The 15,159-nt window shown below is 34.9% G+C and overlaps 1 protein-coding gene across 1 annotated transcript; it reads left to right on the top strand.

The window, feature by feature from the left end:
• Positions 1-141: 141 nt before the first annotated feature.
• Positions 142-2,295, top strand: LOC129796663 (3-hydroxy-3-methylglutaryl-coenzyme A reductase-like). Its single transcript, XM_055838782.1, has 3 exons — positions 142-693; positions 985-2,030; positions 2,094-2,295. Exons 1-3 carry the CDS (start codon positions 238-240, stop codon positions 2,176-2,178), a joined length of 1,587 nt encoding a protein of 528 aa, XP_055694757.1. The 5' UTR covers positions 142-237; the 3' UTR covers positions 2,179-2,295.
• The last annotated feature ends 12,864 nt before the right edge of the window (positions 2,296-15,159 follow it).

Below are 15,159 nucleotides of genomic sequence, written 5' to 3'. Positions count from 1 at the left end.
CAACTTATCCCCGAAAGTACTTTTTATAACGTCAGTTAGACTAACTAAATTGCAATCACAAATTGAATTTCTTTACATATCATTACGATAAGGACTTTATGCATTTTTAATTAATTTGAGGGCACAGCTGGGAAGAATATCATTGCTCTATGAGTACAGAGACAGTCTGTCTGCCGTTGAATACCGTCTTGAGAAGTTGCTTAATCTTCGCGAGTTTTCCTCTTATATACAAAAGAAATGGCTAATCAGTTGAATTTAAGTAAAGTCCCCGTGAGTGTTGCAATGAATCAATCGATGGAAACAACGAATGTTCAAGAAAATAAACGACCAATTTTTGACATCACAACGGATTCATTTGATGAGGAACCTGAGACTTCATCAATTAACCCCGATCAAGTTACTAAGAAGCTAAAAGATTTATCGTGCGCAGAAGAAGATGAAGAAAATCTCCCTGCACGCCCACTCATTGTATGCGTGCAAATTCTCAATTCTGACGATGCTGGAGAAAGTTTAACTGACAAGGAAATTCGAATGCTTGTGAAGGCAGGACATTGTCCATTGTATAAAATTGAGAAAATGCTCAATAATCCAGAACGTGGTGTAAAAATTAGACGACAAATTGTCACGGAGAATGCCAAATTTGCCCCACAAATCCTCAGTGATTTGCCCTATACGAGCTACGATTACAGCAAGGTAAGAAAGGGCTATCTCAGAGAAGTTCTTCACTAAACTGAAAAGTCCCTTAATTATACTGCTTAATTATTATCATCGTTGTTCTTTCGGCATTACGTAAAGCATTTTTGTGATAAAAGATTATTCTTTATCATCTTACGTGCATAGTTAGTAACTAAAATAAATTATCAAGTCAAAACAGCAAACATACAAACCTAATCTTAATTCAATACTATAGTACAGAAGATATAAGAAGATAGAAGAAAATGAACTAAAGAAAACTCTTGAAACTTCTTTTTTTCTCCTAACAAGGTGATGAATGCATGCTGTGAGAATGTTCTGGGGTACGTACAGATCCCCTTAGGCTATGCAGGTCCTCTTCTTCTCGATGGGAAAACCTACTACGTACCAATGGCAACAACAGAAGGTGCCTTGGTGGCAAGTACTAATCGTGGATGCAAAGCTATCTCAGCACGTGGTGTTACAAGTGTCGTGCACGACGTCGGTATGACACGTGCCCCCTGCGTACGTTTCCCTGACATCTCTCAAGCAGCCAAGGCGAAAGCCTGGATTGAAACAACCGAAAATTACGAAGCCATCAAAGCTATGTTTAATTCTACGAGTCGCTTTGGACGACTCCAGGAGATAATGATTGCCATGAATGGACCATTGCTGTTTCTACGCTTCAGATCTCACACTGGAGATGCCATGGGGATGAATATGGTGTCGAAGGGTACGGAAAAAGCCTTGACGCACATTAAGGAAAACTTCCCTGAGATGGAAGTAATTAGCCTAAGTGGAAATTTCTGTGCAGACAAAAAGCCAACAGCTGTGAATTGGATAAAGGGTCGTGGAAAGAGTGTTGTGTGTGAAGCTATAATACCAGCTGAACAGCTACGATCAATCCTAAAGACAGACGCCAAAACACTGGCACAGTGCAACAAATTGAAGAACTTAGTTGGAAGCTCAATGGCTGGGAGTATTGGTGGCAATAATGCTCATGCAGCAAATATGGTGACGGCAATTTTTATTGCCACTGGCCAGGATCCGGCACAGAATGTAACAAGTAGCAACTGCAGCACTTCCATGGAGGTGTATGGGAAGAATGAAGAAGATCTCTACATGACGTGCACGATGCCATCGTTAGAAGTTGGAACCATTGGAGGTGGAACAGTACTCACAGCTCAGTCAGCTTGTCTCAATATGCTCGGATTGCGCGGATCACATCCAACGGATCCAAGTCAGAATGCAAAAACATTGGCAAGTGTTATCTGTGCCACAGTGATGGCCGGAGAAATTAGTCTTATGGCTGCTCTGGTTAATAATGATCTCGTTAAGAGTCACATGGTGCACAACAGGTAGGATTCTTTTCATCATAATTCAAACATTGCTCAATTTGTTAATTATCTTCCCTATAACAGATCTGCAACAAATCTAGCTGAATTTCAAAAGCAAGAATTAGCAGCAATGCAGAACTTCCCAAAGTTTGATAATACAAGAAACTAGGAGAATAGTTTTAGGGGTTAAAAAGAAAATTTTGGAGCTGGGCTATTACGGATTTAAGGTTTTCATTGCGTATATTTTTTATCAAAAGACTTTAAGGAATTAAAATTGTTGGCATTATTCTGGTTGTTTTATTTTGTAGGTATACATAGTTATGTTGTCTCAAATAGTTCTATGTAAAACAAGCTGAAGCTTCATGCATATTAAATGCAAAAGAAATAAATAAAGAAGCACGAATTATCCAATAAATATTTATAGTTTTTTAATGCCATAGAAAATTTTTATTTTATCAATGAATGCAGGTAGGAAAGTACTAAAAATCAACGACTAAAACCGAGTAAAGAAAGGGCTTTCGTAAGCTTTTGCAATAAGAGATAAATATGTATTGATGCAGTATACACTGTTAGAAACGGTAAGAACATCTGATGGGAATTTTCCATTAAATTTTATCATAAAACAAAAATCTAATGTAAAAACTAACGTGTTCTATTTCATAAAAATCGGTTTTAATAATTCTTTGCAAAAATTTAGAAGATTATTTCCAATTCATCTAAATATTATTAAATTCTATGGAGCTAGGAAAGAGTTTAAAGATTTTCCTTTGAATTTATGTATGCCATTAAATGATTAAGTCATGTAATTACATTTCCACGCAGTGTTGAACCCTTAAAACCCATATTGGTGGAGTGATGTAACGTCTTTTCCGAAATTTAATAGGCATTTTATTAAAATCCACGTGAAACAAGACGTAATTAGGTGTTACAGCACCCATTAGAGCCATTTGCATGAAGTTTAATTGATTTTTTTGTTCAACAACAATCTCCACCCTCTCAGCCCATGAAAGAAAAAGAAGTAAATCGTTCTTGCATAATTGATATTTTAAATCTTTTAAGTGCTTTACACGCAAGAAAAAGAATCAAAGCAAAAAACTAACTAAGAAGAAGGGCCACAAGCTGAGATCTTTATGAGAAGCAACGTGGGCGATCGACCCCGGAAATTGATTTTAAATGACCTTTATTCTTCTCCAAAAAAGCTCTCATCACGATTCAATCGAAGAATTATGTTATTTGAGCTTTATTTTAATTTCATTCAAATTTGAATGTGTTTATTTTGATGTGCAAAAATATATTCAAAAATATGCAGAGATGGAAATTTTGGAAGAAGTTATTTAGGGCTGAAGTGTCGCCATAAAATTTATCTATCTCATCTTCAATGTCTCAATAGAAGCATTTTTAATTTTCCGACTGTGAGGTGTTTTATTGATCACACCATCGTGATTTTTTTTCTGAGAATTAATTTGAAAATTTAATTTGGATGATGCGAGAAAAAGCAGTTCTAGGCGATTTTGCAAAGTGTTTGAAAATGGTGGGAAAAGCAAAAGGTGGAACTCCCAACTAAAGTATCCTAACTCGACTAATTTTGTACGATGAATGCAAAAAAAAGTCCATAAAATAATAGTAAATAAAAAGGAAATATCTCAATAATTTTTTTGGCTTATTTTCTGTATAAGTGTAAAGAAAATAGCATGAAAGTTGATGGGCTTAGGTGGATCGGCGCGCAATGGCTTACTTTCGAAATGACCAGCAAAGAGATCTCTTTGTCTCACTTTGCGTGGCGCATTTGTTGGCCCAACACTCACTAACCGTCAAGGTCGTTTCGCGGCGTCCCAGAAAGCCAAAACCGTCGAGGCACAGATACGCGGAGGTCCATATGTCATAATACCCTCGTGCGCGCTTAAAAAGAGCCATTATTGTATAAAATGAAATACGCCGAGCCCATCACTTTTACTTTCAATCCATCGCTCTCTCTTTGTCTGCCTGTCAGTCTATCTCTTTCGCAGCTTGCACATCTCCTAGAGGCCATCATGAGGTGTACCACCACACCACATCAGCATTGCAACAATGGACGCGGAGTATCGACGAAGAAAGTCTTCTCACCTCGTGCGGAAATGAATTTCGTGCGCATATCTCTGCACTATTTCTTTGCACTTCAACACGATGTATGATTATGAAATAAGAGAAGCACCAAAGAATGAATAATTATAACACCACATTGCAGCAATTATATACATACATACAAGTAGCAGAGCTAAATAACCCATTTCTCCAATTTCTTCGCGCGAACTTTATTTTAGTCTTTCGCCTCTCTCGGCCCAAAATGTTCTGTTCCTCACAATACGTAATTTTCCTTTCTTTCACCTCACTGCTATTGCAATTTAAGTGGTACAACAACAAGACAGACCATTAAACTTGCATTACTTTTTTTTTGCTAAGGTACATTCTCGACAAATTGAGACTATCACACCTTTCCGCCTTTCCTTAACACCTTTTTAAATGCATTTTACCTAATAAATTTTTATCTAATTCTTCTTTTTACCACTAATTATACGTCTCTTTTGCATAACCACCTGGTTATTGTATGAAAATTATTTTAAAAAAAAGAGAAGTAATTCAATTTGAATAATATGTTATGGCATCACTTGTTCAACTTCATTCATACACTTTATGTGTTGATTCCTAAAGGGTCGTGTAACATGGCCCTTAGTCACGTAATATATTCGTGAGCTTTTTGATTTTGTGCTACAAACTGCCATATTGGTCAAATTTTAATTCTTTCATCTTATTCTTGGAGTTAATAATTCTTTTTTGATACGCTTAATTAGTGGTCAAAAAATGTCTCTTAATTTATAAGGACAAAATTGAAAGTTTTCCAATAAATTGATAATGATGTCAATGATCTCTCTATCTCTAGGTGCTAAAGAAATAAAGATGTAGGACCCAAAACAATTTTTTATTTTTCACTGGAGAATATCTTGCAAGCTTGATTGACAAACAAGCGCGTGTTTTGGCAAGATGGACAAGGCTACAAGCGCAAGAGTATTTTTAAGCATCCACGCATCTAGAGATGAAGCAATTTCAGATAAAAGATATTGTAGGTTATATAAAAATCTGACAAAAGGAGATTCAGCGCCAATGGGCAGGAAGCACTCACGCGCGAAGAAGATAATAAAAAGAGAGACTCACTAAGGGGAAGAAAGATGATTGTCAGCAATTCATCTGACCTTGCTGCTCTTCCGCAACTAAAACACAATTGATTGATCTCCATTTGATTTGCCCCCAACAAGACGTCGCTGCAGATTAGCACGCTATATTGGCTATATTGTATGGGGAGAAAAATTACCAATATAATCATCATAATTACTTCGCGCGAAAACAGTTAAGTGTCGAAGAAGATAGCAATCATTGTGCTAAAAGCAACAAAAGCTGCCGAAGATTTTTTCCAATGATAAATATTCCCATAAATGTTACAAAATGTCTTCCTCAATAGGCATCACCATTATTTAGAGAAGATGAAAAAAAATTTGAAGATTTGTTGTTGGTAAAACCCCCCAAAAAAAAGACAGGAGCTCCTATCAGATGGGAGAAATCCATCCTATATCTGATTTTGGACGAAAAGTACCCGATCAAGCACAAGAATTAACCAAAATGACCACAATTTTCGATAATGCGCAACTAATAGCCTCTCATTAGGACAATTATCGCATCTCTTTGCCACCTCGTCAGTAGACTACAGTACCTAAACGATGCCAAAGATGTAAAAAGTTATAATAACAATTCTTCAGGTGAATTCTCCAATCCTTCACACGATCTGCAATAATGCAACAAAAAAATGATTGCGAAATAAATGCGAAAATTATTCAAATGAAAAGTAAAATGATCTGACAGCATAATAATTAAACATCATTATTACTGCTTCAATTGCTTCTCTATCGCGTAGGAATTTTTGCTTATGTATACCATTACTCTCGTATAATGCATGGTCGTTTCATAAATAAGGAAATGTGATAGATCTTACTTTTTTATGATTAATTATATTCTGTGCAAATTTTAAGAGGTCTTTTTTGTATATATTTAACCTAATTTTGAAATAAAATACCGAAAAAGAATTTATCAATATTCATTGCAAAGATTTAAGGATGTAAAAGATTTTTTAAAAAAATTTTTAATAACGTTATTGGAGAATTTAAAAAAAATTAAAGAAATCTTTTTAATTACAATGTAAAAATTATTCCAAAGTAAAGTATTATTTGCCAATAATTACTAAAATTATCTATTAGCATTAGTCAATATTTTTCTCCGCCTCTCAATGTGTGAGATTTGTTCAAATTTTCCGCATTGTAGCCCTCAAAAGTTCAATGAAATTTCCTCCCACAAATTGGTGGGAAAAAAAGTTTTGAGTAAAAAGGAAAGGAAGGGCGCTTTACAAGGGGATCCAATATACTTTTTGAAGAGCCTTGCCGCCCACAATTGGTGTTTTGTCTGAGTGTGTGCGGATTAACAAGAGAGCGGAAAGATCCTTCTGCTCTGACTTCCACACGGCGCGCGCGCGAGCATCTTCTTGCATGAAGTGTCTCAGCATTGACCCCAAAGAGATCTGCTTGATTGGAATTAATACATTGGCGCGTCTTAGATGAATGAATCTTGGTGCTTTGCAAAGTTTTCAAGCTCCCAACAAAACGGTACGAGCGCGAAGGGGAAAAAACCTCGTTGTCATTCATGTTTTCAACAACAAACACTTGAAACGTCTCACCAAATGCTTTTAAAGGCTTTTGTTCCGTCGCATCAATAAATCATGCCTGGTGATTTTTTTTTGCACCATCGCAGATTTTTCTACATTATACTTCCCAGATGGACGTCTGGGTGTTGTGAGAAAAGTTGATGTACTCGACAAGCAAATTGATGCGCTGCACAACGCATGAGGAAGGAGTTACCTATCACGGTAATTCAATTAGCGAGAAAATATATATACTCAATTTATGGGTTAATATTATGACAAAGTCTAGCACAAGGTGGAGGTGTCAAGAATCACAGAGTTCACGGTTTCCCGACGTATATACAAATATTTACGCTCCTGCAATGCAAACAGGCAGCATTTTTTCCCCGTAAATTCACCTGAAGTTCAATAGGAATCTTTGCAATGTCTTTTGCAAAGAAAGAAAAATTTTAGCCACAAAGATGTGCTTGGGTTCAATGGACATTGAAGCCCAAAATGCCGTACAAGTGCACCGCTTTTTGAATGCTGCGTGCTCTCTCGAAGAAAAAGACACGAAGAGAACCCCAAAATCCATTGTGAGTCATCATCGCGCGCACAAACCATTGAGCCTCTTTACAATGCCTCTAATTGGGAATAAAGTCTGGCATGGGAAGATTGGCGCGAATGTTGGAGGTAAATATTTGATGGAGACATTAGAGGGGTGGAGGATTTTTTTCTTCTTCTTCTGCTGTTGAGAGTGTCTCCACTCCCGCAGAATGAAAGGATTGATCAAGAAGCCTCTTTGTTTGCCATTCGCCAGAAAAGAATACATTTTTATGCAAATATTTAGACGTTTGTATTAATTTGGGTCACATGCGACGACGCCATAAAATCGGGATAAACACCTCTTAATGACGAGACAAAGAGGTAAATGGCTGGGAGAGTGGACAACGCGTCAGATTTTGGTGTTATTGCCAAAGAATCGCAATTGTCAGAATAAACAGCTTTAGAGGGGAAAAAAACTATATATTTGGAGAATATTTAAGAAAGAAAAACAATCCATTAGTGCATGAGTCTTAATCAATTGAATCCTACGCAAGAGAGTTTTTGAGAATTTTCTTTTCCTTCCTTCCCAGAATTAATTTTCTGGAATATTTGAGAAGGAGTCTATTCACTTTTATTCCTAATCTTTTAAGTAATCAAATCACGTGCTCCCAAAAATTGAATTTTAACTAAAAACCAATAAGAGTAATGATTTTATAATCCCTAAAATCTCAAATTTAATAATGATTGCAAGCTTCACTAAAAAGCTTTTATTTTGCCATTTTCTCCGGGGATAAAATTGAGCACAAATATGGAAGTTATTAAACTTCAGTTTGAATAGCATCACGAGATTAGGCCGCGATTGTGAGCTTGTTACCTAAAACTTCCTGATGTATATCATTAACTCACTTTCAGTGTGCCCACCGTCTGCGGCCGAATATGCTGTGCAGCATACACCATGCTGGCTGCTGCATGCAGAGATGTTGATGTGAAAATTGTGCACCTTCAGCCCACCTCCTCCTCCTCTTCCTCCTCCGTGTCTGGTGGGTCTCGTCCAATACGACCATTACATAAACTTTGTACCACAATATGCAAGAAACTACGCGTGCAATTTCCATTCCCAACTTCCGAAATAAATATATAAGTTAATTATATCTCCTCCAGTTTTTTTTCTTCTTCTCTCTACTTGATCTCGCATTTTTTTTGTTTTGCTGGTTAGCTCTTGTTTTTTTTTCTTCATTTCTTTCAAATCCAACTCTCATGTTTCTCAGTAGAAGTCTCTACCACCATTTGCCACAATTGCATCATTTTATATAAGAAACTAATTGTTACACACAAACATCGAGCTCACCAGAGAGGGTATATCAATTGAATGGAACAGACATGAAACAAATACGCGAATATTTCCCATTTTTACACCACTTCTTAATTTTTTTTTCTTATTACTTCTCCATCACCCACTCTCAACTTGTTCATAACATTATAATGGTATAATTATTGTTAGTGAAATGAAAAACTATGCGCACACAGTCGGTTTGACTGGAGAGTAATTAGAAATCTTTAAAATTACCAAAATTTCAATTTAGAAATTCGTTAAATATTTAACTAAATTTTAAATAAAATTAAAGAAACAGAAAATTCAATATTAATGTTATCAGTCTTTTGCGTAATATTTTGTAAAATAACTTACCTACACTTTTCCTTTCAAAAGTGTTCTACACGCCCTTCCTGAATTGATTGTACTTTTATTTTTTAAATAAAAAAAGTGGGAGCAAAAATGTGATTTTTATTACATTTACTTTAATCCATTTTATTTCTTTCCTTATTATTTTGTATGTGTGTAAAGCAAAAGTAGAGCAAAAATGATCACAAAAGACGCACGAAGATGAATTTATTTTTAGAGCAATTTAATAAGAAAAAATCTCCATAATTCTTTAAATGGTAGAAAAGAAAAAAAAGCTCCAGAAATGGCCACAGAATGTCTGGAAAATTTGCTTCTTGCTATAATTATCCTATATGGACGTAAGAATAATGACTTCATTTTAACGTCTACACAGCGCACATAAAGTAAATTAAAGCTCCGCAAATTTATCACAAGGTGAGAAAAATTAACAAACGCAAATGAAAAAGAAAAGTTCTTCTACGAATGAGCAATTCTCGCTTCTTCTTATGATATCACACGATGGTGGACTAATTGGCATGAGAATTGGCACTTTCTGCATTTTCATTTAGCATACCTGCGCGTATACATGTTGTGCGGCAACATGAGAAGCATGAATGGACCCCGAAAACATTTTTTTTGTGTTACGAGAAGGAGGTGAAGGCAAAAGGAGGGCTGTGGGTGAATTTTCATTTCCTCAAAGTACAAGAAGAATGAAGGAAAAAAAATAATTGAAAGAATTGGCGCATGAGGGAAAAGCGCGCGACCACCCACGTAACAGCGATTGCAATCAAAGAGATGATATAAGGAGAGGAAGTGAAAATTTTGCATTGAATTCTCTCACCAGAAGAAAATTTGCACTAGACACGCACTTTTATTTGTTTTACTGAAAACTTTTATGTATACATACATGTGGGTAGTACAACATAAATATTCTTATCAACTCATTCTTCTCATTATTTTATTTATCTTGTAAGAAGTTACTGGAAAAAAATGAATTTTTAATTTTTTTTCTCTTTCAATTTATTTTTTGAGCTTTTAGCTTTGCCAACAACTTTGAATACTTCCGACTTGCGAGCCTGACAAGATCCTATTAATCATTCTTCATCTTGTTTGAGGTTGCGTTTTATGTAACATTGTAAAATATAATGAAATGGTAAATGAGCTTGATATTTAAAAGGTAAAAAGCACAAGAGGGGGAGAGAATTAACATTTTAAGATATCAACAACGAGAAAATCTAACATGAGATTTTAATGAGAGATTTTTGTTAACATTGACAGGGTGCGGGGGGTTGGATAAAGTTGTCCAACATTTCTCTAAAAGAGATATCTTAATGAAAATTTAATTTGACATGCGTCGTGATTTTATTTTAAAAAAAATTGAATAGATCATGGCATGGATTGGCCATTTATGCTGTGAGTTATAGGAAAAATAACATTGTATTTATTTTATATCAATGTCTCTCATTCCAGTTATTAAAGTAAGAAAAAATAACAATTTTCCACATTTTAGAGAATCTTTCCTTTTAGCTTTAAGTGTTTTATTTTTTAAACTTGACGTTTATTCGAATAGTTGACGTTCCTTTTCTAACGTTACACGTTCTTTTTCTAACATCTGCCATATGATTTTTCATCAAAGAGTACTCATAATAATTTCTGAGATTATTATGCAATTCTTCAGCAATACTTTCCCTATATGTAGGTAGGTAGTTACACTAACTAATACATTACAACCTAATAGAATAATTTTGAAAATGCCAATTTTGGACATTTAAATAAACGATGGCGAACTTGGTGAAAAATTGTTTCTCATTTCTAAATCGATTGCATTTAATTATTCAATATGTATCGCTTGAACATTTCTTTTGCCCATAATAAATCGTTTAGGGAATTTTATTTATAAAGCAAAATCCAGATTTTTTCGGGGATTTCCTAAACAAAAAATCACAAAACATAAAAATCTTCCCGCAGTAAAGCAGGTTGAACATTAATCGTTTGACGGGAAACGCCCACGTTCAGGTGAAAAAAAATATGTCTTTAGGAATGCCAAAAATTTTGCTTAAATTTCCAGACTTTGCTTATTTTAAGCTTCCTGCAAATGACCGCTCCATCTGTGTTGCTCATTGCTATGTACAAGAACTCAACAATGATCATAAATCTAAAGCTTTGTACCTACCAAAAATACCTTTTCCCACTACCCACATAATTCACGTCCATTTCATCTTTAACTCTCCTTCTTTTTTTTTCTTTGCTTTATTTTCTTTAATGCGTTGATTACAAAATGAACTTTATCCCTTTTGCCACATAAATTTTAAAAGATTCTCTTTCGTGATGCGGAGAATCGCTTGAAGAGTGGAAAATGCAAAATTTATGAATGAAATCACCAAGAAGATGTACCGATGAGGGGCTCACGGGAAGCAGGTATTGGTATAGATTTGAGGAATGAAGAAAAAAAAACATTTTTGAATATAAAAGGTCCCCATGAGAGTGAATTCAATTAAATAAATAATTAATGGATCCGATTAGCGTTATAGCCGGTGTGTCTGGCTGTGTGATTTTTGCGTTTTTCATCAATTTAAATAAGGCAAAAGCGCGACTAACGAAAATTTTATCACCATGCCAAGACGTGCGAGAGAGACACAGTTACACCCTTGTCTATATGTATATTCAAAGGAAAGAAAACCAGTAGATAGATCCAAAAAGCTCCGAGTAGTATTGTGATTCTTTGGATCATTTTTAAAAGTATCTTTTCTAATGGATAAAATTGACCCAAAAACAAATCTTGTTTTGTATTAAGAAATATATTAATCCATTGAGATTATCAATTCTGAGTTCTTGAGGTTGTTGTTGATCTAATTCCTTCTATATGTGAATTTTTAGACTTACAGAAAGACTCAAATTACAACCAGAAGCTAAATTACTATAGCTGTGATTTTCCAAAAAATAAATCTGCCTACAATTCTGTGAGAGATTTTTTTGAGTTAATTTGCATGAAAGTGTGGTCCGAGTGGTAAAAATCTTCTTCACTTTGTGAATTTCGGTTTCATCATATCGTCTTAAGAAGGTGCTAATTTGAATAAAAGCAAAATTTATTCCTTTTCAGTCTTTTTGCCGGCAATTTTATTTTATTTTTTTCCATCATCCCGATAACATACTTTGGATAACCAACAATGGAGTCACTTTTTGGTCGAAAAGGTCATACAGCCATATAAGAAGGAAGGTGCGGGATTGGATCATTACTTTCAACTTTAAACATAAAAACCACCTGCACCTGGAAAAATTCTATACTTGATATTTTGTGTGTGTGGGAATCAATCAAATTTTTTAATTGTGGAATCGTTAAAATGAAGAGGTTCTTGTTTAAAAAAAAAAGTTCTAATGTTGCTGCGTGATGGGAAAAGGTTGCGGTGGAAATGCCAATGGCCCGGTATAAAAATTTACGAGTTCTCATAGTTAAAATGCCATCGAGAAGATGAAAAACTCCTCTGCCCATTTGCCATCATCAATGAATGGTCTGCAATTACGATGGCAAGAGAAAAGATATTGAATGACTTTTTTTTCTTGAGAAGTTATAGATGAAGCATAAAATGTGATTTAAGGAACTTTCGTGTGGATTATTCTTTGACTCTCTTCAGTTGGGCGCACGATCAATTTATTTGATCGCAAAGAAATCAAGAAATTCTGGAAATGTTATGCAAATTCCCTCAATTTTTTTTCTTAAACTTCGTGGTGGATTAACCCAACCACAGAGTTGGTGAGATATTGTCTGACAAAAGCCTGAAGAACAGGTGTGCCTCTCACCTGCGCACCAAACAGACGTACCGGCTGAATGTCTCATAAAATGAACGACATTGATCAAAGAGAAAAGATCCACATTTAATTATTTATGTAAAGCATCTTCTTGGAATTATAATTTTTAGTTTTGAGATTTTCTATCACGTCGCAAAATTTTCGCACAGACGACAAGCTTACAAAAAAAGCTTCTCGCAAAAACAGTGGGGAAAAGCACAATGATCAATATGCAAAGAATAAATTAATACAGATTATTATTTTAATATCCAACAAAATCACTGAAAACTTGCTCCTCATCGTAATTTATAGCTTTGCTTTTCCAATTTTTTCGATTTTTAAAATAATTCTTCTTCCAGCCTGAAATATCGTGATTTGGCGTGAGTTTTGTGATGTGTCCGCGCCCGAAATGTGTGAAGAGACGATTAATTTAAAATTCATCGATGGTGTGTTATCAAAAAGTCAAGAAGCAAAAATAGAATTTTTACTTGATTGAGTGACTAAAGTTGTTTTGTTTGCTAGTCCCATACCCCCCTTACACAACATCATCTATGCTGCTCCCAGAAATCACGTGATTCTCCTTGAAAATTAATAATTCTTCTTGTGGGAATTTATTAAAGAATTTTATTCTATTGAGAAATTTTATTGAGGAGTGATAATGTAGTTTAAAAAACAATATTTCGGCGACTGTCTAATATAAACTGAAAAAATTTTAATTCCTATATCACAAAGAATTAGACAGATTTTTTTTTGTAAATTTCTTTCAATTTATGCGAAAGGAATTGAGCACCTAACATTGTCGTAAAAATATTTTATTAAATTCAATATAGTTCATTAAATTAAATTTAAAATGTCTTTTGGTTTAAATAACTGTCAACTCTACTCTTGCCTAATAATTTCTTTGATTTAGATAAAATATTCAACCACAATTGAATGACTTGCTCGAGTACTTTATTAATCTCTTTTACAAACTCCCAGCAGCCCAAATATGGTGGAGAACATTATGAATTATTTTTTTTTTCGTCTTATTTTGTATGAAAGGATCGTGATTTTGAGAGTGAAAAGCTCACAGTTAGATCCCGAGCATAAATCAAGTGAATGTCGCATAAATATCACAGCGAGTGTCGAATGAGGCAATCGCAAAATGTACCAAACGAGGAAATTCAATTAGTTTGAATTAAAATTTATCAATTTAACAACAACGAAGGAAAAAAATGAACTCAACGGCGAAAGTTCAATGCGCAGGAGGAGACCACAAAATGTGGCTTGTCCGGGGGCATGAAGAGCAAATATGTATATACAGACAATAAGACGTTGCAGGCATACACGAAAATGGTCATCGACCCATCTTTTTTTTTCAAGTTTCTTTGGGCAGCATCTTTGCTCTTTTCTTCTTAAAATTTCTTCAGCACACAGCCCTGCTTGATTCTTTGCAGACTAATGCGTTCAGAGCATGAGAACGTATGGAGTTTATTCCAGAGAAATGTCCAGCTGTGACAACGTAGCTCTTTGGGGTATCCAATGCAGAGGACAAAGGTATTGCATACGTTGGAATATAAATCATGTTAATCGTCCACAATCACCGCGTGCAGAGATTCACCAATATATTAATTTCAAACCGGGTGAAAAGCCGTGTGGGAAATTTTCACAAAAATTCTGCAACATCGTGGCCAAAAAATGGCGATGGTGTGTGCAGAAAAAATGTGAGCAGGAAGATAAATATGAGAAATATTCCATTATTAAGTATAAGTGTGGCACAAGACTAATGGAGTCTGCATAGAAATTTATATTCCCTCTCTACCCACGCTCCCATCGACATTACTCTTTTGTTGCAATTGACTAAAAAAAATGAGAGGCATTATTTGAGGCATTTTAGTTAAATTTTTTTAGAGTTATGTATAGAGAACTTTTTTACATTGCCCAAATAAAATTCATTATTTGTCCACAAAGAAAACTTGGACAGTCTGATTGATAGAAAAAGAAAAAAATGTTAAAGAATTACCATTTAAGAATTGATTCTGAGTTAAGAATATTAAGTAAGAATTAAGCTTGAAAGACTTTGGAAAAAAAAATCCCAACTTTTCGTACAAAATGAACCAGACAATGTTGCAAAATCTGCTGGAATTTTCCACTCCAAATGGAATTTATCAAAAAATAAATAAATTTTGTAAGAAAAAAAGCGAAATTTGGAAAGACCTGAAAAAAGGTGTCACACACCTATTGTAGCTCTCCTCAATGGAGAATTTCTTCTTGTCCTCTTACCAGACACCAAATCCATATCTATGGTCGTACAATAAATTTTCCCGCGTGGCAAATGGTCAATTTTCGAGCAATTTATCTGACGTACCACCATATATAATTGTGGCACGTGTGGTAGCTGAAAAATCACAAGTCATCTAGCGATATTAAGCGTGAGTCCTTTCCAATTGTAACCAAAATCGAGAAGCACTTAAGTCTCT

Source organism: Lutzomyia longipalpis, chromosome 4 (assembly GCF_024334085.1).
Source record: "Lutzomyia longipalpis isolate SR_M1_2022 chromosome 4, ASM2433408v1".
Taxonomy (NCBI): Eukaryota; Metazoa; Arthropoda; class Insecta; order Diptera; family Psychodidae; genus Lutzomyia; species Lutzomyia longipalpis.
Note: the sequence above shows the minus strand (reverse complement) of the source record. Positions and strands in the feature narration are given on the sequence as shown.